Source organism: Caretta caretta, chromosome 7 (assembly GCF_965140235.1).
Source record: "Caretta caretta isolate rCarCar2 chromosome 7, rCarCar1.hap1, whole genome shotgun sequence".
NCBI lineage: Eukaryota > Metazoa > Chordata > Testudines > Cheloniidae > Caretta > Caretta caretta.
The window spans coordinates 24,292,341-24,317,869 of NC_134212.1; the positions used below are offsets into that span (position 1 = coordinate 24,292,341).

The 25,529-nt window shown below is 53.6% G+C and overlaps 1 protein-coding gene across 6 annotated transcripts; it reads right to left on the reverse strand.

Annotated features, from left to right (window-relative positions):
* On the reverse strand, nt 1-24,919 carry SLC26A6 (solute carrier family 26 member 6). 6 transcript variants are annotated; one of them, XM_048857510.2, is made up of 21 exons: nt 24,837-24,919; nt 20,723-20,906; nt 19,786-19,925; nt 19,184-19,294; nt 18,363-18,523; nt 17,095-17,259; nt 15,583-15,735; nt 14,197-14,279; nt 13,869-14,016; nt 13,513-13,626; nt 12,849-12,926; nt 11,017-11,112; nt 10,081-10,214; nt 9,578-9,647; nt 8,414-8,506; nt 7,715-7,819; nt 5,411-5,497; nt 4,708-4,923; nt 4,039-4,093; nt 3,262-3,398; nt 1-2,648 (listed from the first exon to the last, which is right to left on the reverse strand). In XM_048857510.2, exons 2-21 carry the CDS (start codon nt 20,860-20,862, stop codon nt 2,625-2,627), a joined length of 2,310 nt encoding a protein of 769 aa, XP_048713467.2. In that variant the 5' UTR covers nt 20,863-20,906; nt 24,837-24,919; the 3' UTR covers nt 1-2,624. The 6 variants fall into 6 exon arrangements, with proteins under 6 accessions (XP_048713467.2, XP_048713469.2, XP_048713468.2 ...); XM_048857512.2 differs by having other exon boundaries at nt 13,513-13,578; nt 18,348-18,523; XM_048857511.2 differs by having other exon boundaries at nt 10,081-10,187; nt 18,348-18,523.
* Between the last annotated feature and the right edge of the window lie 610 nt (nt 24,920-25,529).

The following is a 25,529-nucleotide window of genomic DNA, read 5'->3' on the forward strand; positions in this document are numbered from 1 at the left end:
TTTGTGTAACAACACAATTTATTGAGAAATATTCATAGGTGATTGGGCTTTAAGTCAGATCATGTTTTCAAATTAAGTCTTAGAAGTGGAACATGAATCAGGCTAGATACCAGTTAATTATCAGAACTAATTCCTGCTTTCTGTCCACTCCTTTACAGGTCTAATAGTCTATTCACTGACTAAACACATTTTTCAGGTCCTGTATTTACTAGATGCATTAAGCTGCAGAGTTCTTCAAAGGAAGTGGTGGGGCTTGGACACTTGAAAATATTCTGTAGGAACAATCCTGTCCTGGGCAGCTAATGGACTGGATAATCTAAAAGGTCTTTTCCTTTTCTGGCATCTATGATTTTCTAAAGCACTACAAAATGTACAGTATTGATAATAAATAGTAAGCAATACCTCTATGTCACTGAATGAACCCCTGTATTCACACCCTACACAACTGTAATAATCTTTGTACAAAATATGCCTCGTGAAGTATCATTTGAAAACTAATAACTTGATCAATAATGTCATGGTGAAGTGCATGTAGTAACATTATATGGAAAGTTATGAATATAAGCTGAAGTTATGACTGAAATGTGTTTATCAGACAAGTTTGAGGAGCAGGTAAACCAGTTTCTCAAAGGCAAAGGACAAACTGACACCTCTAGCCAGGGGCAGGGCCGGCTCCAGGCACCAGCTTTCCAAGCAGGTGCTTGGGGCGGCAATTAGAATGGGGCCGCAGTCCATGTCCCGCAGCTGCAATTCGGCAGCAGCTCCGCCGCTTTTCCTGGAGCAGCAGCTTTTGGGCTGCAATTCGGCAGCGACTGCTTGGGGCGGCAAAATTGCTAGACCCACCCCAGCCAGGGGTCATTAAAGTTGATTGGCAATCACTGGTCAAGTGGCCATTCTTTGGCAGTGAAGGGGGGCAGTAACAGACCAATTTACATTTTAACCAACACCACAGAACCTCTTTCACAGCTCCATCCTCATAGCTGGAAGGAATTTCATCTAGGGGTAACTCTCAGGAAAATGCATTTCAAAGGGCAACCAGCCTATAAAAGGGAGGGGGGGAAAACACCCCAGATACATTCACTCTCTCTCACTCGCTTTTTCAGCTGAGAAGATAAAGGAACCTTTGAACTCTGAGAAAGGCTCTACTTGAAAATTTAGTCAGCCCTGGTGCTGGGAACATTTGTTAAGAATTTACCTTAAACCAAGTCTAGTTTGTTTAAGTTTAGTTACTAGAAAGTGATTTATCTTTATTTCTGTTGTAACCATTTCTGACTTTAATACCTTTAACTTGTACTCACTGAAAATCTCCCTCTTTGTAACTAAATAAACTTGTTTTATTCTTTATTCTAATCTAATCCAGTATTGTGTTTAAACTGAACTGTTTGGTAACTCCAGTTAAAGTAGCAACTGTTGTACGTTTACCTCGTACAGGGACAACAGACAAATATCTGGACTGTCCAGTAAAGGGCTGTATGGGGCCGAGCACACATTCTTTGGGGAAAATCCAGGACTGGGAGTGAGTTGGAATCACCCTGCAAGTGGTAACCAATTCTGGTGGAAGCCAGGGTGTGGCTGGAGCGTGCTGGCAGGCTGCAGCTATACACAGACACTCAGGCTGTGACCTGCATGCTGTTTGTGAGGGGCCCAGACTGGGAGTTTCAGCAAAGCATTGTGAGGCACCCAAGGTTGCAGGGCAGGTGATGACAGCCCCTTACTGGTCTGGATTGCACGCCAGAGAGTGATACTCTGATTTTACTGTTCTCTCTCTATCATAAAATCTGTGCATAGTCACAGCTTGCCCCATGTGGCAAGGTCGGATTTTGCTCTTGGTTATTTTACCCACAAAGTTGGAAATGGGATGCAGGGAGGGGACAAAATCTTAGCCTCCAGACTGCGGGCTGGTTCAGTATTGCTCTTTGCAGGAAGTTTTGCACTGTCAATAGAACTGTTGTCTATTTCTATTGAAAAGCATCATCTAATTAAACAGTCAAGTGGAAAACTCTCAAATGCAGCTTCTCTCCAGTGATATTTCATAAGAATGGCCACACTGGGTCAGACCAAAGGTCCATCTAGCCCAGTATCCTGTCTTCTGCCAGTGGCCAATGCCACGTGCCTCAGAGGGAATGAACAGAACAGGTAATCATCAAGTGATCCATCCCGTCACTCATTCCCAGCTTCTGGCAAACAGAGACTAGGGACACCATCACTCAAAGGAAAGAGCCGCACACGCACACGGACACAATCAGAGATGGTTCCTGGGTCTGAGGGGATTCACAGGGTCAGAAAATCTTGTGTGTGAAGTGGATTCATAAGCCCGTGAGATCCCAGATCTCCTGTGTCTGGAGAAGATTCCCAGCAGAAGGAGATTTCATCTTTGAGATAGATTCCCAGTTTGTCCAGTAGCTAAGTGGGGTCCCAAGGGCAGATGATCTCAGGTCTCCAGTGCCCAAAGCAGATCCTTAGCAGTAGGAGATCTTGTGTCTGCTAGATTCCCAGTGGCAGGGAATCCCATGTCACCTGCCCTTGTAAAAATCAGCCAGCTCAAAGAGTCCTCTGGAAACATGCCTTGGTGGTTCCCTCTCACCTGTTCAGCTCCTGGGGACAGTAGATGCTATTTCTGGTGGCTACAGTTTAGTGCTGGAATAAGTCTAAAAAGTCAAATAATAATAAGAGATTGGTTTGGTTTCCCCAACTCCCTGGAATAACTCCACATTCCCGTGGCTTCCCCACCACCACCTGAAGGCTCTGCATTGTGATGAAAGTGGGGTGCAGCTCATTAACATTGTTCTGTTCATCAGCCAGCAGGAGGGGACCAAGACCAATGTGATGTGTTCCCAGCTCTGACTGGCCTGAAGAATGGGTCTCTCTCTCCCGCAGGAGCTGGGTTTTTTCTCTCGGCAGGTCTCCTAGTCCCTGCTGACTCAAGGGTTTCGGGACATGCACTTGATTTCCTTGCATGGCTGCATGTGCAGTAGCCCAGAAGGCCACCTGAATGGGGTAGTGTTAATGAAGGAGTCTGCTCAGAGGTCTGCATAACTGAGAAGCAATTAAGAAAAAGGACAGCAGATATAGTGGTGGTGGTGGAGAGAGAGCACATTGGCTAGGCAAGGATGGGTAGAGGAGGCACACACGCTGGCATGGCTGGTGGAGAGAAGCATGCCGGCCAGCAACTGGCAACAAATGCTGCTTTCACATCTGTAAACCTGGTGGACTACCAAGGAGACTGTTTTTCCCTAAGTGAAGCAGAAAGACTGTGCTTACTGTGACCGGCTGTGGCATGTTCTGTCCCTTCCCCCTGGTGACATAGGTAATAGCATCGTGCACGGAGGCAAAGAGGTGGTGCTTGGTGATGGTTTGGCTGAAGAAGTTGCCCTTTTCCAGCTGGTCAATGACAGAAGCTGAGGGGGAAAGAAGGTGGCACAATAACACCAGGACATCCTAGAGTGAGGACTGGCTGAGGTGCCCAGCCTTGACCCCCACCCTCCACACACAGAACCACCTCTCTTTTTCTTAGCTTTTTACTGTTTGCCTTGGGGATTCTTTGCTTTGGGAAGTGCTGGCAAAATTATCCAAGCTGGAATTCAGGGAAACAGGAATGCTCCCCTGGATGTGGTCTCTGTTCTGGGGTATAAACAGACTCTGGCATTGCACCTTGGGAATTATGCCTACATGTAAGGGCTTTGGCTGATCTCCTGAATGGGGCTTGGGAAAGATTTCCCCATGCACACACGCCGGCTCAAATTCAGCTATGGCAGAAGCTGATGTCAACACGAGTCACCTCAGAGGGATTTACAGCAGGTCTGAATTTGGTCCCTAACATGGGATCTGAACTATTAGTCACACTGGGTTTGAAACCAGTTCTGTGAGCAGTTTCCATCTGGGTAACATCTGAGGCTGGTATGATGTGGAGAGGAGAGGAGGCAAGGGAAGGTGAAACCAGAAGGAAGAAGGGGATTTCAGTGCAACAAGATACATCCTCCTGAAGGGAGGACTTGCTATCAAATGGAGGGTCTACAGTTTTGCTGCACCCGAGCTTACCATGGCAGCCAACAAGAAACACATCCACTTCTATCTCCTGGAAATCTCTGAATATCTGCAATGGACACAAGCACAAAGAGATGAGTCGAGCCCCTCCACAGACTCCTGTCCCTGGGGGCCATGCCCAATGCGCAGCAGCAGCAACACACGCAGAATTGGATGGGGTATGAGGTTACTAGCCAGCTGCCCCAAAGCAGCCCCAGATGTCCCCTTGGCCCCCTTTGTGCCCGCTGCTCGTTGATACCACTGACCTGGAGCCAATCTCCTGTGGGCTAGCAGGCTGCCTGGGAAGACAAGTTAGGGATGTGAAACATACTCTACATCTTGTTGCCCAATTTACAGTTGACAGGCCTGGGCAAACAAGGTGACACAGAAGATGTTAAAATGCCAATATGAGGGAGTGGGTGTGTATGTTGGAGAGAACAGCTCCTCTGTCACACACAGCAATGGCTCAGAGGTAGGGGTGGTGGGTGACGGGATTAGGGAGGGGATGGGGACAGGTTGGAGCCAGTGTCTGGTGAGATTTCACCTTAGCTGGTAGCAGAAGAACAGCGCTGAGGCACTCAAGTTCCCAGCACTGGGTGTCTGAATGCTCCCACTTTGCAGAGCTCTGTAGGAGAGTCCCCAGGGCAGTTGTGCCTGGGACATTTTCCCTGCCTTTCCCCTTACATTCTTTAGGATCTTTATGCAGACAGTATCCACAAAGTTGACGGGGGTGAAGTCCAGTATGAGGGAGTGGAGCTCGGGCTTTTTGAGACCTAAAGACTCCAGGGTGGGTTCATTGAAGGCTTTTTGGGTGCTGCTGGCTTGGAGCTCCAACTCTATCTCGCTTCCATTGGAGTCAACCACTGCAGGGCCAGATCCATTGCAGTGACTCCCCAGCTCCTGTGGGGAAGAAAACAGTCCCGCCCCCCCCCCGCCCCGCATCAAATGAGATTATGGCATTCCTCAGGGAGCACCTCAGCCAATAGCAGACGAGCGTCAACTGACTGACTGCACCGTATCAGCGTAGGTGGCAGCAAGAAAGAGGTCTGGAAAATATCTATTTCCAATGTTGAGAAACAAGGCTTTGAAATGAGACATTAAACGGAGGCCTTGACCCCTACTGACACCAATCACCCCAGCACATGTCAGAGGGGAGTGGGAGGTGGCCCAAGCCCTAGATTAGTGACATATCTTATTCCCCAGGTGTCTGGGGAGGAGGAAGGGCCGAGGGCTGGGAGGGTTTTGTTGCTTGCTAATGGAGGGTTTGTGTTAATGGTAGAGAAGACCATTGTGGTTGAGATTTTACCATGACATTCAACTATGTCAGGCACTGTGGGTATGGGTTGAGTGAGGGCTTGGGTTTTTAAAGATCAACATAAATAAATACCTGCGTATTGGTCTCCATGTCAATATCTACAAAGCCAAAGTCATTGCTGCTGGGGTCAGATGCCTCTGAGAGCTTGAGGGTAGTTTTCTGTTACCAAAACCAGATGGGGACAGAGAACGTTAAAGAGGGGTTGGTGTAGCTGCATGGCCCACATCACCCCACAGGAGGCTTGTCAACCCCAGCAAGGAGGTTTGGAACAACGTAGGTTACAACATAAAAGCAGAACCTGGTTCAGTCCAGTGAGCCACCTAGTCCAGTCTCTGACCATGGGCAGGTCAACAGAAGGTACAAAGCTGCCAGAGTGGACATTTCTGGAATAACTTGCCCATGGGGGAGGTTTCTTCCCTAGCCCAGTGTGACAAAGTGGGACTGTTCTTAATGTTTCCTCTGAATAGCGTGGGGGTGCCTCAGTTTCCCCTGTGCAGTTCTTAAGTATCTAGGTGGTGGGGTAAGGGTGTATGATCATTGCAGAGCCCTAGAGGGCAGGTGTGTACAGGGGTCTGGACACAGAGAATGGCCGACACCCTGTTTCCTGGCAACTGATGGCCTGGGCCCTTCCCCCCTGCAAGGTGAGAGCTACAGGGTTGGAGAACAAAGGAATCAGGTGACCTCCTGGCCCGGGAAAGGGACAAAGCCCAGAGGAGGAAGGGCTGGAGGGAGTTTCAGTTTGGGGCTGGCTGGGACCTGGAGTGAAGTGCAGACGTGGTTGTCTGGCTCACTGCCCCCCAAAATGGACCTAGCTGAGGGGTCCTGATCTCTGCACCTACAAGCTCTGTTTTAGACCATGTTCCTGTCGTCTAATAAACCTCTGTTTTACTGGCTGGCTGAGAGTCACGTCTGACTGTGAAGTTGGGGTGCAGGACCCTCTGGCTTCCCCAGGAGCCCCGGCTGAGCAGACTCGCTGTGGGAAGCACACCGAGGGGCAGAGGATGCTGAATGCTCGGAGGTCAGACCCAGGAAGGTGGAAGCTGTGTGAGCTTTGTGTCCTGAAGACAGGCTGCTCACAGGAAGGCGACTGCCCCAGAGTCCTGACTGGCTTCATGGAGAGCAGTTTCAGAGCATCGCTCGGGGACTCCATGACACCCAGTATACAGTGGTTGGCTTTATCCATCCTAAGATTTCGTTTGCTGTTAGGACTGCCCTTGTGCAATGAGAGGAGGTTTTCGCTGAGCTGTCTGCAATGGCAGCTAGCTGCCTACACCCACCCCCCATTCTCTCCCCTACGAATATTACCATTAGTAAATATATTCTACACCAGGCCTAGAGTGGAAGCTTCTGGGGCACCCCACTGCTAACATTTGCAATATGGAAAATTGATCATTTATTCAGGAGAAGTGGTGGAGAGAGGACTGGACCTGGGTTCTATTCCTGGTTCTGCCACTTGCCTGCTGTGTGACCTGAGGCAAGTCACAGCTATGTGCCTCAGGTTCCCCACGTATAAAATGGGAGTAACGATCTGACCTCCTCTGTGAAGTGCTTTGAGATCTTCAGCCAGTTTTGATCAATGACAGAACTTTAGCCCACCCTATGACAGCTTAGGGTCCCTAATGGCCTCTTCTGAGAGAATTTGCCTTTTGAAAGTCCAAATAACTTTTGCCAACTGAGTCTCCTTTATTTGCTCTTTACTTGACACACTCAAAGGATTCTAATAAATTAGAGAGGCATGGTTTTCTCTACAGATGGTGTGCTGGTCTGTTCCCATCATATCATGTCCATGTAGGGGGTGTATAAGTCACTCTTTAATTATTTGTCCTGGCACTGAGTTAGGTTCATTAGTTTGGAATTCTCAAGATCACACCTTGCACTTGTTTCTAATAGCTGACCACTCACCAAATGTGAGTGAATCAGTGAATCACTGGCTCCTTAATTATTAACACCAGTAGCCTCCTCCCCAACCTTGGACACAACTCCAGTGTCAGGTGGTTCCCTAGGATTTCTCTTCCATGCCTGATGGCTCCAATCAGAGTACAGATGCTTGTCAGGCTCAGGAACATTCCCCAGGGGGCCAAGGCCTACCCTTGGGTTCCCCAGTAGGGAAAGATGAGCCATTTCCAGTGTGGGTCCATCTTTGATTCTGAAGAGTAGGGACAGCCAGTTATGTCTCGAGAGAGGGATTAGGGAAAGAGAGGGAGAAGTGGGGGCAGGGAGGAATGGAGACCTCGGAAGAGGGAGTGAGACGAGAGAAAGAGGAAGGAGGAGACCAAGAGAGATGTGTACGGAGAGAGGAGGATGAGGATATGGTTGAAGGGAAGGAGAAAGAGACAGACTGGAGGGAACCCCAGAAAGAAGCATTTGGCAGAGAACCTTTTTCTTCTTTGCCTCTTCCTTCTTGTCCTTCTCCTGCTGCTTCTTCTGTTTCTTGAGGGCTTTCTTCTTCTTCCCAATGAGGTAATCGACATTAATGCCACTCTGCAAAAGATACAGCTCCCTGGGATACGGAAGCCACTGACCTGCTGTCTCCCAACCCACTTCCCAGTGCAGGGAGTCCCTGCAGCTGTTCCTGCACAGAATGGAGCTCTCTCCCTCCACAGTCTTTTCTTGGCTTCTGGGAACAGGAGAGCTTGGAGCACTGATTAACTGCGGGAGCAGAGCCCAGGAGCAGGAGAGGAAGGGTTGGCTTGCAGTTTATGCAATGGACTGGGACTCAGGAGAGCGGGGTTCAATTCCTCCCTTGGGCCTGTGCCTCAGTTCCCCGCCTACCTCAGAAGGGTGCTGTGAGGAGAACATTGCTGGTGTGTGAGATGTTCCAACACTATGAGGACAGAGGCCATATTAGCCCCTCGCTAGATCCACTACATACTGGGGAAGGGAGAACCCGTGCACTGTAGCATGAGAGCAGAGAGAATCAGGACTGTGCAGCTGTGCTGCTCTCCCAGCTAGACTGGAGAATGGCACCCCAGGCCTGAGATGACCTCCTGGCCAAGGTACTGGAGACCAGGCTGTAGAGAGGTCAGGCCTTGCCCCAGAGTGTGCTACGTGAGCCCATCTCTGCCCCTGCCTCACCTTCTCCTTCAGGGCCTCTGCATACAGCTCAGCGTTGGCAAAATACACTGTGGCAGAAGACCGGAAAATCTTTACACCTGGAATTTCCTCAGTCTGGAAACAAAGGCATGGAGGAAGTTGTGGGAGGGACACTGCCTCAAAGAGGTGGGGGCTGTTCTGGGTCGTGGGGGCTGGAGGGGGATCAGTAATAGGGAGAGCTTGAGACATCACAGAAAAGCAAAGCCACGCCCCACAGTATCTCTGGGCTCCCCTCCTCCTCAGCTCCCTCCTGAGGGCTCCCCGTTCTCCTGCCGCTCCACCTCAGGTACTTGGAACTGCTTCCCTCACAGCAGCCCTTAGAGCAGTGATTCTCAACCAGGGATACGTATAGCACTGGGGGTATACAGAGGTCTTCCAAGGAGTATATCAACTCATCTAGATATTTGCCTCGTTTTACAACAGGCTACATAAAAAGCACTAGTGAAGTCAGTACTAACTAAAATTTCATACAATGACTTGTTTATATTGCTCTATATATTATACACTGAAAATGTAAGTACAATATTTATATTCCAATCACTTTATTTTATAATTATATGATAAAAATGAGAAAGTCAGCCATTTTTCAGTGATAGTGTGCTGTGACATTTTTGTATATTTATGTTCGATTTTGTAAGTAGTTTTTAAGGGAGGTAAAACTTGGGGCAGGCAAGACAAATCAGATTCCTGAAAGGGGTACAGTAGTCTGGAAAGGTTGAGAACCGCTGCTTTAGAGCCCCCAAAGTCCCTACAGGGTCCCACCACTAGCAGTGCCTGCAGCTTACACAGCTGAACTGGAAGGGGACCTGGCTTTCTAGGGGTTTGTAAAGTGCCAGGCACACTCCCAGTGCCCTGGAAAGGAGGAGCTCCCCCTCCTCAGCGGGAAGGGAAAGTGGCATCCAGTCCCTGAAGGCCAGTACTCACAGGGAATCCCCAGCTCCTTCTGGGAAGGACAATGCCTGACAAGGACTTTAACCCTTTTACTCCTGGATGTGCCCCATCTCAGCTCCCCTGGCTGCTCATGGCAGATTTGGCCCCAGTATCCTGATTTGCCTAATACATTCAGCAGCAGCAAAGGAGCTGGTCTGTCTTCCTTCATGGGTCCCCTGTGGCCACTCCCTCAACTATCTCACCACCTGCTTGTACCTTGTTATATTCCACCATGTCTCTGTAGATGTCTGTGTTGGAAACCTGCCCCAGGATGGAGTAGCGGGGCCTGAGGGGAGACAGAGAAAGAGAGCAGGGTTAGCAAAGGTACTGTCTATCCCTCGGGGAGTGATGCTGTGCCTTACACTCAAAGTATTGCCCCAGTGACCTGGTGGTGATATATAAGTGACAGAGCCATGCTGTGAGAGGGCAAAGTAGTGCTAAACCAGGCTAAAGCCTTGTGTGCGCCCATGAGCTGCAATTAGTTATTTGATTCATCCCTGGGTGGTGAAGGTGGGCAGGGGTACAGAATTAATAGCAACTTTTCAGCAAATGGGCTTCTCAGATTGTGCTGATGTCATCAGCGGTTCATATGTGCCTATTAGCAGCCTCCTGTGGTGTACACACGAGTATACAGACAGGGCTGGGTACTACTAGTCGCTCAGTAGCACTTACTGGAGCACAGAGGGAGGTGCATGGTATATGGGGACAGTGCTACTCACAGCTGGGTCCGAAAGATGACTGTGAGCAGGGCAAACGCCACAGAGACCCCCAGCCCCATGTCTAGGTTCAGCAGGAGGGTGGCCACGAAGGTCACGAGCCAGATGAGCTGTAGCAGACAAAGGCAGGATAAGTGCTGGGGAAGAGGAACAGGTTTGTGGTAGACACTGGCTATTTTGGTGTGACGTTCACTAGTGCACTGGCCATCACTGCCAATGCTGATGCTGCCATGCAGTCCCAGGGAGAGCTGTACTGTGGGAGGGACCTTCCTTCAGAGGAGATGTTAAAACAAGGCCCTGCCTGCCTGTCTCTAGTGGGAATCCAGGGTGGAAGTTAGAGATCCCAGGATGCCCTATGAAAAGGGGACGCCAGTGTCCTGGCTGACATCCCCGCCTTGTTAAAAGCGCTCTCTCTGATGTACCAAGAGGGATAAGCTCATGCTGAGTGCAGATTGGCTATTGCATTTGCCTGCAGAGTCTCTGTGCTGCTGGGATCCAGTTCCCTGCTCTGAATCCTGTGGGGATCTGGTTCCCTGCTCCGAAGCCCCCAGGGATGCAGCAAGGTGAAAGCAGAGATGGGCTTGAGCCATGGAGGTTAGATTTGGATCCAGATAGCTTGAGTTCTAGTTCAGGCCCATTGCAGAAAGAGGCCTGCACTGTGAGGTCCCGAATCTGGTCCCTGTGGTTTGGGGTTCAGAGTCAGAGTCCTGGTTCTGACAAATTTCTATGGCCCAAATTCTATACTCAGTTGGTTCAAGCCTGGCAAGTTTCCTGGGGGAACTGCCACCTCCCTTACTAAGGGGCTGCCAGGAGCCAGATCAGGGCAGCACTGAGGACTTGCCCTTTTTGTGCCCTCCAAAGGCAGAGCCCTATGGGGCTTGTGTTAGGGGAATCAGGCCCCATGGTCCAAGGCCCATGAAGGCCAGTTGTGTTCCTTACCAGATCTATGCGATTGGACCTCCATAGCATGCAGAGGTCTGTGAACTGCTTGAACATGCCCTTCAGGTTCACAATGACGATGGCAGCTAAGATGGCCTGGAAGAGAAATCCCCAAAGCTGTAAGCACCAGCGGGCACTGATGACTCCAGGGGCCTGCGTTTCCCACAAGCACCTGCCTGAACAGAAAAGGGTAGCCCTTCCCCACTATTACTCTGTCCCTCCACATGGGACCTGACCTGACCTGACGGGGGCAGAGCAAACACTGAGTGAGGAAGCTCAGTCTTTGACCCCCAGTTCAGTGATTCAGCTAAAGTGAGGGAGGGATGGAAAGGAAATGCTGCCAAGGAAACAATGACCTGCCAGTGGAAGGTGAGACCTAGGGCATTCTCTTTTGCAGAGACCATTGAGTCAAACAACACAGCTGGATTTTTAAAGGCAGAAATGAAGCGATGGTAATTAACAACCCCCCCTGTAATTAAGGGAGCTGTGGTAATGCAAAGGGGACTCTAGCCTCATGCAGCAGAGTACTTGTCAAAACCATAAGGGTAGCCTAAAATTCCTCCTTACCTGTAAGGGGTTAAGAAGCTCAAATAACCTGGTTGACACCTGACCAAAGGAACCAATGGGGACAAAAGATACTTTCAAATCTGGGTTGGGGAGAGAGGGTTTGTTTTGGGTTCTTTGTTTCTGTGGCTGTTCTCTTGGGACTGAGAGAGGCCAGACACAAATCCATCTTCTCCAACCCATCCTAATCCACGTCTCCAATATTGCAACCAGTATAGGTAAGCCAGGCAAGGTGGATTAGTTTATCTTTTGTTTTGCTTGTGAATTTTCCCTGTGCTAAGAGGGAGGTTTATTCCTGTTTTCTGTACCTTGAATTTTCCCTGTGCTAAGAGGGAGGTTTATTCCTGTTTTCTGTAACTTTAAGGTTTTGCCCAGAGGGGAATCCTCTGTGTTTTGAATCTGAACACCCTGTAAAGTATTTTCCATCCTGATTTTACAGAGATGATTTTTACCTTTCTTTTTTTCTTTTTAATAAAATCTTTCTTTTAAGAACCTGACTGATTTTTCCATTGTTCCAAGACCCAGGGGTTTGGGTCTTTGATCATTGTGTAACCAATTGGTTAAGATATTATTCTCAAGCCTCCCTAGGATAGGGGGTGTAAAGGCTTGGGGGGATTGCTGGGGGAAGAGGAACTCCAAGTGGTCCTTTTCCCCGGTTCTTTGTTAAATCACTTGGTGGTGGCAGCATACCTCAGTCCAAGGACAAATAGAGATTTGTGCCTTGGGGAAGTTTTTAACCTAAGCTGGTAGAAATAAGCTTAGGGGGTCTTTCATGTGGGTCCCCACATCTGTACCCTAGAGTTCAGAGTGGGGAGGGAACTATGACAGTGCTAGCTGGACTCCTGCAGGAGTCAGGATGGGAGCATTTCTCTGTGTGTCACTGCATCACACAACTGGATAGAAGGGTTATGGATGGTTTATCTGTCATCCTGTGATGCCTCGAATGCCGGATAGTGCTAGAGGAGGGACACTGTAATAGATGCACCAATGATCTGATCCAGTGCGTCGGAGGAGGATACTAGAGAGGATGCATGGACCAATGATCTGATCCAGTGTGGCATGGGAGGATACTTGGGAGGATGGACCAACTACGGGAACTCACTTGTCCCTATATTTTTATAGGGCTTGTGACCCATTTTTGTCCTTCATGGGCTGATCTATAAGTGGTGCCAGTAGCTGTAATGGGCCTGGAGACTCAGGGTAACTGTACAGATGGACGAAGAGGCAGGAAGGCAGGCAGAGGCAGGCAGGGCTAGGACAATACGTACTTTGGGTAGGTCTTGGAAGAGCTGCCCAATCTTCAAAATGGTCACCAAGATGAGAAGTGAGGCGATAACCCCGGCCACCTGGAGACGAGAGAGGAGAGATCAGTGAGAGAAGGGACAGGTGTGCATGGACATTTCCAGCTCCCATGCAGAGACACCACCTGTATGTTGTGTCTGAGGTAATGGGCACCATGCTGGCCCCAGAGAGAGCATGCTGGGCGAAAAGGGGATGCGGGCAAGCTCATGTAGGAAGGTGTCTGGCCGGTGATCCAGCATGTCCCCCTTAGGCCCTCTCTCATGTTCCCATCAGCTCTGCAAGTGCCAGAGCAAATGACAGGCAGCCCTTGCCCTGCGGATGGGAGTTATTTATGAGAATTGCCCCACTGCCCCCAGCTCTCTGCTCCCAGTGGAGCATCAAAAACAATTAACCCTTTAACTACTCATTTGGTCTGGCAGATGATCCAGCCCATGAATGGTGGGTAATTACCGCCCATCCACCGCCTACTGTCACCATAGGTTAACACCCTACCTGGTTTTCAACAACACCTTCCTGGGGTTTTCCCAGTCAGGCCAGAGATGATAGCGGAAGCTTCCTTGCCTCATGCTGGAATCCTCCAGGATTCCTCAGGGCTGAAATTAATGGGAATACCAGCCTTATGGGACTCACCTGACTGTTTCCTCCAGTGGCCTCCTGCACCAGGGTCCGGGACATGGAGCAGCTGATGCTGAAGCACTGGAAAAAGCCACCCACGAAATTACAAATCCCCAAGGCGAACAGCTCCTGCAAGGGGCAAAGCAGTGCGAGGGGTCAGGAACTGCATGGAGGCTTCAGCCCTTGCTGGGCAAAGCAGAGCAGGCCCCCTCCTGGTGTCATGAGAGACCCCGAAGAGAGGGATGGGCACTGCTCAGACTCAGATTCCTGGGGAGTGCACGTGTCGATGACAAAAACAAAGAATAAAAAAAAAAAAAAAAAAAGGGAAGAGAGGCTGGAGGGGAGAGCCCAGAGCGTAGTGGGGTCCTCACCTGGTTACTGTTCACCTTGTAGCCATGCTTCAGGGCAAAGATCTTGCCCATGGAGATGGAGATGGCATAGCCCACCACGGCGATGGCAAAGGCATTGCCCACCACCTGCCCAAAGTAGCTGACATTGGGAGCCATTGGTGGTTTCATCCTGCAGCCAAGAAAAGGAAACCTGGCTGGAAAACGGCATTCCCTCAGGGATGACAGCCTGCTCCCCCAGCACAGCCCCGCCGCGCCATCCCCATGTCACAGAGGCTGTAGCAGAAAAACGTAACATTCTCTGCCCATAATGAAGTGCCTGCTAAAGAGCCCAGGCTGCACCCTCACTCACCCACTGGGGATGTTGCCCACAACAGCAATCCCAAACTTGGCCTTCAGGCCAGCTCCATAGGAGATCCCCGTGGAGACAACGATCTGAAAAGAAGGCACGGTGTGAGGCAGAGTGTACCTGCCATGCAACCCCCATGAGCCTGATAGAGAACAGCAGATGCGTGCAGGGGTCTGTGCAGGGCCCTCCTTGGAGGGGATCAATGAAAGGGGCCAGCCTAGCTGAAAACCCCAGACTGGTGGGTAGAGCCCACAAGCAGCTAAGTGCATCCCCCCAACCAAGGGAAGAGCCCCAGGTCCAAGAATCAGACAAAAAAGAAATAAACCAGACCAGGAGCACTTTGAAATGAACCAGACCAGGTGAAGGGTTTCAGGAGGGGATGGGATGGGGACAGTGAGCAGAGAACCCCAGATAGCGCCCACGGCCCCATGGAGTAGGCAAGGGCAGCTGAGTCTCCATGACCCATTTCACCCAGAGACAAGCAGGGGCCACTCAGGTTGGTTGTGGGTTTGGGCTGGAGAGGGGCTGGCTGTCCAATAGGAACTGAACTCATTATGCACCGCCAACAGGCACTGCTAGCCTGGGCCAGATTTAACCCGGGGACCTACAGATGGAAGGCGATAGGGCTGCCCTTCTGGGCTATGAATGCAATTGTCACCCCTGGGGCCAGTGGATTTGCTGGCTGAGAGACCTGGCTCTGGGTGCTCCCAGCTGCGCCTCTCCTGGCAGCTGATGTAAGAGGAGCCCATCAGCAGCCCTGACCCTGGCACAGCTCCTGCTAGCGAAAACTGCTCTCCTTGGACCACTGGTTTTCAGACTTTTTGTATTGTGACCCCTTTCACACAGCAAGCCTCTGAGTGTGATCCCCCCCATACATTGAAAACAGAGGGGGGGGGGATTCATTTAATTTAATGGAGGCTTGGGGCTGTCAGCCCCATAGAGCTGACAGCTCGCAATCCCCACGTCACCACCTTGCAACCTCAAGGGGTCATGACCTCCAGTTTGAGAACCCATGCTTTGGACAATCCCAGGGAAATCTCAGCCAGAGACAGCCCACTCCCTGGCCGGCCCCAGCACACACCCGCTGGGGGAAGCATTCTAGGAAAACCGGGGCTTGCATCTGGAACACCAGCAGTGAAACTAAGCCAAAACCTGGCCATCTTTGGGCCACGCTGCCTAACCTACCCAAGTGCCAAAACCTCCCGACCTCACCAGAGGAGACGAAACACTAGCATGAGGGAGAAAGGGGCAGCCACTAAACAACAACCAGTACAGGCACCCAGCAGAGAGCCGAGACCCTGTTCTGTGGGGTGACAGCCTGCCCTGTGCGGAGTCCCATGGGGCTGGGGTCTCTGAATGCCATGCAGTTCGTGACACGCCCCTCCTTACCATGATGAATTCTATTGGGATGGGCATGGGGAGCTTGGAGGCGAACTTGGCACTGAGCATCTTGACAGGGAGGATGGTGACCATGGCGATCAGGTTAGTGACCAGGGCGCCCACGTTGGTCTGTGGCAGCTTGGTGCAGATCTCAGTGAAGGCCTACAGGGAGAGGAGGAGGGGAAACCATGACACCGAATCCGTTCAGGAGACAGAGCCCCGGTGCAGAGGGGCCACCCACTGGCTACGTCCCGTGGAATCAGAGAGCATCAGTACGTGCCCACGTTCACATCTCGGCACTGGCTGTGCTATCCCCCGGGCAGGGGTCCTGTCATCCCCTGTGTACATTTGGCAGCTCGCACAGAGTGGGCCTGTAGTGGCTGGGGTCGCCAAGCACTAGTGCGATACAGTAAGTAATACAGACTGCATACCCATAGGGTGCTGCACTGGCCACATCCCAAGGAAAACCAGCCCGAGAAAGCCCAGTCACTGCCTGACCCCAGTGAACACCCAGAGAGCACTACTCGCCTGGGAGTTCTAGGGGAATCCCAGCTGCTGAAGAGACCCCCCATCCCATATAGCCCCAATGCAGACCCCATCAACCCTGGTCTGGCCCCAGCACAGGTCCCTATTAGCAAACACTGCTCCCCTTGGAAATCCCAGCCCAGTCTGACCCCAGCAAACCCCATTAGCAAACGTTGCTCCTCTGGGAAAGTGGCAGGACTGGATTCTTCCATGGTTAAGAGATTTATCAGAAAACGTTAGTGGCAGCATCCAAAATCCTGGGGGCGGCAGATCCCCTGCTGGTGTATGTGGTCATAGCTCCACTGAAGCCAATGGATCCCACTGAAGTCCATGCAGCTATGACCATTGACATCAGCTGAGGAACTGGTTATATAAAATATGAGGAGCTTGGTCCCTTTCCATGTGACTAAGATCTGGCACATGACACCTATTTACCAATCAGCTGCCAGCAGTTTGGGTTGGTTCACAGCTTTCATAGAATCATAGAGTTGGAAGGGACCTCAGGAGATCATTTTGTCCAACCCCCTGCTCAAAGCAGGACCAATCCTCAATTTTTGCCCCAGATCCGTAAATGGCCCCCTCAAGGATTGAACTCACAACCCTGGGTTTAGCAGGCAAATGCTCAAACCACTGAGCTATCCCTCCAGTAAATACAGAATTTTGTCCCTATCAGATGTTCCTTCATTTTATGGATGGAACAAGTGGACCATATCCTGAGCTCCTGATTCAGGCAAATTCCCATGAAAGTCAACAAGAGTAAAACTGAGGGAGGAGGGGACCAGTGTTTGGCCCTTAAGAATGTCTGCACTCATCAGTCTAATTTGTCACTGGGGATCCCCAGGGGTTCTCCAAACTGTGTGCAGCCCCAGAGAATGTTTTTGTGCACCCACACCTCTTGTCTGAAAGTGTTCTGTAACAGGAGATGTAGGATCAGCGCTGGAATAGTTAAATCCCCCCATCCCCACCTGCCACCTGCCCTAGCTGGGCTCTACTTACAGCGAACATGGAAAATGGCCCTGACTGCTCAGCCACCTCCACCCCAAAGACGTACTTCAGCTGGGAGACCAGCACGTGGACGGCAGCGGCTGTGGTGTAGCCCCGCACCAAGGGCTCGGACAGGTAGGTGACCACAAATCCGAACTGCAGCATCCCCAGGGCTATCTGGAAAGAGACCCAGCAATCGTCGGCAACCAACTTCCTCTCGTAGGGGTCTCACCCCGACATCAGCCTCGTCTGGGAATGGTGGGGCATAACTAAACATAAGGGTCGCCTTGGGCAGAACTACAAGGCTTGGGGGACAAACTACAACTACAAGGCTGCCACCTCTTTCAGTTTTCCTGAGGAACAAATAGAACACTTGTATTTTTGCCCCAACAGCCCTGCTTGCCCTGCAAGCTCAGTGGGACAGAACTTGCAAGGGTCTGTGCTGGGAGGGCCAGCCCAGGGGGCACCCAAGCTGCACAACTGTGGTTTGTGCTCAGGGCAGTCTATGCAGCAGAGTACACAGGGAGGCTGAATGACATCTCTAGCACTTGACCAGGTGGCTGTTTGGGGTAGCAACCTTAGGAAAGGATGGGGGACAACACAGAAGTCTGGTGTGCTGGGCAGAACCTGGGACCCCTGGTTCCCAGGCTGGTGGGACTGAGAGTGGAGATCTCACTTCACACACCATGCTGATTGGCCTAGCCACAAGCGAAGCAGGAATCAGCCTCAGGGAGGGACAGTGTCCCCAATCCTGCTCTGGGAGGGGCTCACAAACATCACCAGGGGGCTGCAGTGAGCCCAGCCTCTGGACTGGTGCCAGGATGGACTCTTCAGGAATCAGCTGCGTGGCATCTCCCCGAGGACCAGCTCGAGGTCTCCAAGGGTAAGTATAGCTTGTGCCCTTCCAGTAGTGCCCAGCCACTGAGAGACGTGATGTGAGCAGCAGGGCTGGTCTTGGTGCTGGGGGGTGGAGGAGGAATGCCCCCTGCCCACGCTGTTCACCTGCCCTGGGGGGGAAATGGGAGCAGCTGAGGCCCAAAGGAGGAAAACAGAGCAGGGAGCATGAGCCCAGCAGCACAGAGAGGTCAGGCTTGGTCAGGGGGTTGGATGGCATGGCCCTCTCTGACTTGGATCTGTCAGTGTCCCAGGGTGTACTGACCACCTCCACCCCTTGAACACTGGCTCTGCCCATCCACCAGCCTTTGGAAACAACCCAGCCGGGATCCTGGCCCAGTCTCCTGCCTCCCCCGGAGCACCCTGCTCACCTGGAAGATACCCACCAGCACGGTGAGTGTAGCCACTAGTTCCACCCTGGCGCTGTCTCTCCTTGCCTCGTTGAGGACTGTCTCATTCGTGCCATTGACCGGATCCATGAAGTTGCTGTTGGGCATCAGCGAGCCTGTCACGCTGCCGATCATGATGGAGATGACAGCGAAGGGACCTGCGTGGAGGCACATGGTGAGGTCATGGGAGTCGTCAACTCAGGCCTGTGCCCTGGCAGATGATGCGTAGCCGAGACCTGCCCACCCTGCATCCTCTTGAGAGCGGGGTCACACCCAGGGTGTCTCTGCTTATCACCAGTGGAGGGGCTCCCTCGTGTAGCCAGCACAGCTACCCAGCTGCTCACTCATCTGGATCTGGCTCACGGCGTCACACTGAGCGCTCAGCTAGGGATGTGCAAGAATCGCCCACAGGGGGCGTGTGGCTGCTGGCACAGCGACTGCTGAACGCTTTTTGTGTGGGCAGAGAGAGGGCTGTGCGCAAACTCCTCCAGTCCTGGGGGGAGGATGCGAACCTGGCCAGTTCCCTGGCAGTGGTGAATGTGTGGGCCTGAGTCTGAGCTGTGAGCATAGGCCAGGGGGAGGTTCCTGCTTTTCATGCTCTACGCTCCTGGCTCTGGCCACTTTTGTTTCCTTGCCGATGCAGGAGTGCAAGGTTCCCACAGGCCCCTGCCCTGGGCACCCCCAGCTCACCCACAAGCCCCCCATCCTGGGCACCTCTAGTTCACCCACGGCTCACCCACAGCCCCCTGCTCCCCCTCACCCACAGACCCCCATCCTGGGGACCCTGGCTCACCCCAATCGCCCAACTGCCTGCTCACCCACTGAGATGTGCCTAGATGTCCCAAACAGGAAGTACAGGACGACAGGATATAAGGATGTATAGAGGCCGGTGACGGGAGGCACCCCTGCCAGGAGTGCATAGGCCAAACCTAGACACAGAAATGCAGGCAGGAGAGTTACTAGAGGCTCCCCCACATCCCCTACACCCCCACCCCAGCTCCTCACCCTCCCCCATCCCATGCACAGCTCACCCCAGCTCCCCACCCTCCCTGTCCCATGCACACCCCACCCCAGCTCCCTGCCCGCCCCATCCTGCCCCACCCCTTACATACCCTGCCTTCCCCCATGCCATCCCACCCTTCCCCCGTCCCATACACACCCCACCCCAGCTCCCTGCCCCTTTCCACACACACTAACACCAGACCCACCGCACTCTACACCCACCCCTGCGCCCGCCCATACATATGAACCCCTAAAGATATATTCCTCCCCCATGCCTACAGCATGTACCGCAGGGCTACAGCCTTTGGCCCACAGGCGAAAGGGATGAGAGACGCCTGGCTGCGCCCCAGAGCGATCACCCCCAGACGAATGTGTTTGCAGGCACTCCCATGGCAGAGGTGGGGGCTGTGGTACTTACCCTGGGGAAGGTGCATGATTCCCACACTGAACCCCGAGGCAATATCACCGAGGACCCAGTCTCTGACTGGGTACCGGGGCAGCCAGCTCAGGACCGGCAGGAACCGGAAGAGAAGGGACTTGGCAGCGCCACATGAGCACCTGGGGGAGGGTGGGAAAGCCACGACTGAGGAGAAAGCTCTAGGCTGCACTAGGGCCCTACAGAGTCAGGCAGGCTGGAGTAAGGGGCTCCGTGCCCCGGCGGAGTCCTCCCCTGCCTGAGCTGGGGTCTAGCCCCGCAGTAAATGCATTGAGAGCACTCTGATATCAGCTAAAGTCCATTCTAAACACCCCCTGTGGGACTCCTGGACTCCCTCCCAATGCCTCCCTCTGAGGGGCCCCTTCAGTAGGGACTGGAGAACCAAACTGCAGCTTTAGAAACACCTTGCCAAGTCCGCGTGCAGTGGTGGCAAAGGCCCATGCAGAATACTGGCCCAGGGCCTCCCTGGCCTTCCTGTCCCTTCGGCCCTGGGGCTGGCCAGGGGCCCAGCATGTGCTGGGGGGATGCCTGGCGCACAGCACTCTCCACCTGGCTGGCACTCGGCTGTGTGTGGAGTCAAGGAATAACAGCTCCCGTGCACCAGAGGGCATGGGCCAAAGGGCAAGCATGGCATGGGTGCATCCCTTTACACCCCTTCTCCCTTCTCTGGCTCCAGCTTTGGGGCCTGGTGCTGGGCAGTCCCAAACACAGTGCTCTCTCCTGGGGACAAGAGCCATTTCGGCCCTGGGCCCCTGCATATGGATGGGGCAGGAGACAGTGGGAGACTGGCTAGGCGAAGGCAAAGCACCCTGCCAGGGTTGTAAAACCCCTATCAGCAACCCACAGGGCGGTAACACTGTCCCCCTTGTGCCACTTCCCCCTGTCCAGTGACTGGGAAGGGGTGTGAAGCGCCCCCTACCTTACGTCCCAGACCCTGCTGCAGAGAGAGGGCCGCGGAGCCTGGGTTCTCGGTGCCATCTCCTCGAGCTCAGCCTCGCTCAGAACCTCGCGGTCCGCCGGGGACGCCCAGGGGCGGTGCCGCAGCTCGCTCTGCTCCATCGCCACAGCACCAACCCCAGCTGCGCTCCTGCGCGACCTTCAGGCTGAGACGAGAAGGGGAGATGGGCTGAGTGCTGGCAGTGCTACTGTCCCATGGGGGACGCCTGTCCCTGCCCATGCTCTGCTGCCACTGCTTGGAGGCCAGTTCGGCCCTGTGTGCGGGAGAGTCCCTCTGGCACAGCACCCAGGCCACTGGTGCCCCTCAGGGAGCTGTTTCCCCTCAAGCTGAGGAACTGTGCCAGTCTCCACCGCTCCATCGCCAGCTAAAGCCAGAGTCTAAAGCTGCTGAGGGATCCAGTGGGTTGGTGTGACCTGGCACACACCCACAGTTAGACTCTGACCCCAGGAGCCAAGGAGAGACCCAGCCTTTGGGAGCTCCCAGAAGCCATGGGGGGCCAGGAGAGAGCCAGGGTTCAGTGGGGGTGCAGGGAGCTCAGCAGTGCTGGGGGCAGCGCAGCATGGACCTGCTGTCTGGGGAGGACACCGGTAGGCAGACTCACTTTGGGGGCACTGGGGCAGGGCATTCAGGAGCAGAACTACTCCCTTGGAGCAGCCCTAGGCCACTAGCAGTGTAGATGGATCTAGGCCCTGCCTCTTCAGGCTGCTGGTGCTGTGACTCCCCTGCACCTTATGATTAGGGGGCACAAGGCACCAGGATTTGGCAGGGGGAGCTCCCTGCCTCTCTCCCACTCCTGTTCCTGCACCAGAATCTGGGCCCAAATCTCACCCCCTGGAACACTGCAGCCCAGGCGCCACGTCACTGCAGGGCTCCAGGCTGGAGTCGGTGCCGAGCCCAGCCTGCTCCCTCAGTCTGATTCTGCAAGGAAGTTGCAGCCCGATGCTCATTACCTCACAGCTGGCTGCTTTGGAAATGATTCTGCTGTCCCAGGTCCTGGTGGCTGAGGAGGAGCAGCAGCTGGGCTGAGAGGAGTGCGAGGGGGTGGTCCTTGGGCAAATCCAGAGTGATTCTGGGCTGCATCCTGGCTACAGTGTGGGCCCTACACTCACTGCCCTCTTTGCAGTCCCTGGCATAGGGGCAGGCCCAGGGGCTGGAGGGTGCATGGTCAGTGTGCTATGTATTCCAGCTATTCTGGACTAGGGGATGGTCCCTTGGGGATCACTGCATCCCGAGTGCAAGTGCAAACACCCCAGTGGGTGGCTGCTCTGTCTAGCGTATGCCAGCAGTCACTGTTTGTCCTTAAGAGGCCAGGAACAGGCTCCCTGCAGCCAGTCCAGCTCCACAGGACAGTCCCGTGCTGAGCCTGCACCTTCAGACTTTGCACTTTTCACATGACGGGTTTTTGTTCTCAGCAAAAGTAACTGACTTTCTAGGCAAAACAGGCAGCCATTGGTGGGTTACCCATCCCCTCCCCTCAGACACACACGTACAGCTGTGTACCTATACCCTCCATCCTCTCCCCTCAGACACATACAGCTGTGTACCTATAGCCTCTACCCCCTATCCTCAGACACACATGTACAGCTGTGTTCCCATACCCTCCATCCCCATCCCCCAGACACACATGTATAGCTGTGTACCTATTCCCTCATCTGCCCCCCCATATACACACATGTACAGCTGTGTACCTACACCCTCTGCCACCACCAGCCATACATGTACAGCTGTTATACCTCCACACCTGCCTCTCAGACACATACATGTACAGCTGTGTATCCATACCCACTGTGCCCCTTCCCTCAGATGCATACAGATACAGCTGTGATCCCATACCCTCCACCCTTGGCCCTAAGTCTCACACATGCACAGCTGCATACTTATACCCACCCTCAACACATACATACAGCTGTGTACCTAAATCCACACCTCCCAGACACTCACATGTCCAGCTGTGTACCTATACCCTCCCCCCCCCGCATGTTCAGATATACAAGTGGATGCACATATGCATGCACACACCCCTCTCCAGTCAGAATTAGCAAGGATTTTAGTTGCCAGGTGAGTTCAGTGCTGGTGAAAGGGGCCAGAGCGGCAACCCTGGAGTCTCCATTTCTGCAGGCAGAGCCTGGCTTCCCTGGAGGAGTCATGGGAGGGATAGGCACAGCCAGCCATTGGCATCTGTTGCCATTGTTAAGCCCTGGCTGCAGGGTGGTGGGAGGTGCAGCAGGCCCTGCTCCCAAGAGCGACTGTTTGTCTCTTGGCCCTGGGCTCAGTCCGCTGCTCCATTTCACACAGGCCAGACCTCGGGTAGGTGGGAGACGCCCAGTCAGAGGGCAGGGCTCAGGTACATAGTGCATAGTGGCAGGCCCCAGAGGAACGAGGCAGAGCCCATTTGGCTGTGGGAGTGGCAAGGCCTGGCCAATCTCCTCTCCTTGCTCTGAGCCCCTCATGAGACCCCCTGCCCACACACACAGCAGCAAACGAGCTCAGCCCTTCGCCCAAGGCCTGATCCCTGCTCAAGGTTTAGAGCTACAGCCACCAAGGAGAGCTTGGCCTGCGCAGCTCCCCAGGGGCCTCGCAGGGCTACAATAGCAGTGCGGCCATTCCTGCTCGGGCTGGTGCCTGGGCTCTGAAACCCAGCCAGCATGGGGAGGGGAGATGGAAGGGTTCTCGGAGCCTGAGTGGGAACAGCTATGCTATTTTTAGCACAATTGTGCGAGCCCAGGGTAACCACCCGTCCTTTATGTAAGGGGCATCCCTGCACAGCAAGCACAGCGCAGGTTGGGGTTGGGGTTAGGGTCCACAGCTGCCTGTGGGGCACAGCGCAGCCCCAAATAGCTGGGCATGATGTACTGTGTCTGCCCGCAGGCAGCCCCCCAGCGTGCCCTCCGCTGCGGACCTGGAGGAGGGCAGTGTCACCAGCTGGGACGTTCCCCAGGGACCCTCTTCGTACAGCAGTCAGGCCCCTTGCTTTCACACCAGCATCCCAGTGAAGGCAGTTGCAGCAGGGCACGGTGGGGATACTTCCCTGCGGTGCCCTGGCTCCTCGCAGTGACAGGGCTGATCAAGGAAGTGGGCTATTTCCTTCCCAGCCAGCCTAGCTCAGGGAGAGCCTAACCCATCCGTCCCGTGGGGCCGGGCAGAGCCAGCTCTCCGTGCTCAGGGTCTGATGGCACGTCTACACTGCACACACACCCCCATCCTGGCGGCGAGACGCAGAGGCCAGGTCTATGGACTGGGACTCCTGGGGCTTGCGAAGGGTGAGCCCCTTTTGTGTATGTGTGTGTGGGATAGAAATAAAGGGAAACCACATGAGGGACAAGGGTTTATTTTATGGGCGGTTTTAGGGAAACACCATTTTCCTCAGCACATTGTGTATTTTTTCCTCAAGTGTACATTCCTACTGCCCTCCACTACACCGTACAAGTCTCACAAGCTTCAATTTAATGTTAAAACGGTGCAGGAGGTCCCTTAAAATAAAGGACGGGTGGTTACCCTAGGCTCGCACTACGGTGCTAAAAATAGCAGCGTAGCTGTCCCCACTCGGGCTCGGAGAGCCCTTCCCGGCCGGATTTCAGAGCCCAGGCACCAGCCCAAGGGGGAATGGTAGCACGGCTACTTTAGGCTGGGGTCTCCTCCTAGGAGCCTTGCTCCAGTGGGCCGTGTGCCAAACGTCACTACTGCCTGGTTGCTCTGGCAGAGGCCAGGGGCCAAAGTGGGACACATCACAACAGCTGCATGACAACCCCCGGACAACCCCTCCGCACACAAATCCACCATCTGCACCTAGGGCTCTCGTACCCCATGGAGACGGGAGCATAGCCCCCATGACTGCTAACGGGGTGTCCCACCTCCCATGATTTGGGGCACAGCCCCAGGGACAGGTAATGGAGGTGCTCTGTGCACACTCAGCTCGGACACAGTGAAGCTGAGACCCGGAAGAGCTGCTCCTGGTGCTATGCTGAGATGGCTGGAGCAATTCTCCTGCTGGGTGAGGTGCCCCTCTGCCCTGTGGCTAGTTGCAGCTCTCCCCCTCACCGGAAGAAGACTCTCTCCCGCGATTGCTGGTGCTTACCTGATGTGGGGTGCGAGCTGCTGTGCCTGACAGCCCTCCAGTGAAGTGTACACTCTCCTTCCCACTATTAATACTTGACTGTGATCTTTGAGACACCACTCCCCCCACCACCCTCCTTTGCCTGCCAAGAGGGCACCATAGCCTCATGTGTCAATAGGTTTAAAGGGGCAAACACTGAAAGTGCAGTTGCCAGGCTGGGGGCCCCCAGGTGGGCAATCAGGCCTCAAGGAGACTAGCACAGAGGTCTGTGGGTCATCTACAGGGGGATGCCTCCCTGAAATCCCTTCCCTCACTGCACACCCTCCCATGCCTCTGTCATGGCCCCACAGCACAGCTGCCTCAGGAGAGCTGGGTGGAGAACCTTGAAGCCTACCAATGTGGCACCTCAATCAGCCACAGGGTGGCGCTGCCGTGCACAGCCCTTTGCTTCCATGATAGGGTAACCAGACGTCTGCATACTAGGGGCTTTGTCTTATCTGTGTGTAAGGGGGACTGTTGCCCCTTACTAACATTCAGTGGGGGTGTTTTAGTTGCTAGCTCCCAGTACTAAAAGGGGGAAGGGTCGATGGGGAATCAGGACCCTGAGACTGACAGTGCCTCTGAACAATGGGGAGAGGCCGATGCTCCAGGTCAGCCTGAATGACAGGGCGGGCAGGCGAATCAGGAGGCCAGGGAGGTCCCGTCTGCCGTGTG

What these genes read in the sequence shown, in the direction of transcription:
- SLC26A6 (XM_048857508.2), bottom strand. Translation starts at nt 20,862, where the DNA reads ATGGAGCAGAGCGAGCTGCGGCACCGCCCCTGGGCGTCCCCGGCGGAC. An exon ending in AATCATGCACCTTCCCCAGG is followed by an intron (nt 19,295 to 19,785) that starts GTAAGTACCACA and finishes TTCTGTGTCTAG; the next exon opens with GTTTGGCCTATGCACTCCTG. An exon ending in ACAAGGTGAACAGTAACCAG is followed by an intron (nt 13,627 to 13,868) that starts GTGAGGACCCCA and finishes TGCCCCTTGCAG; the next exon opens with GAGCTGTTCGCCTTGGGGAT.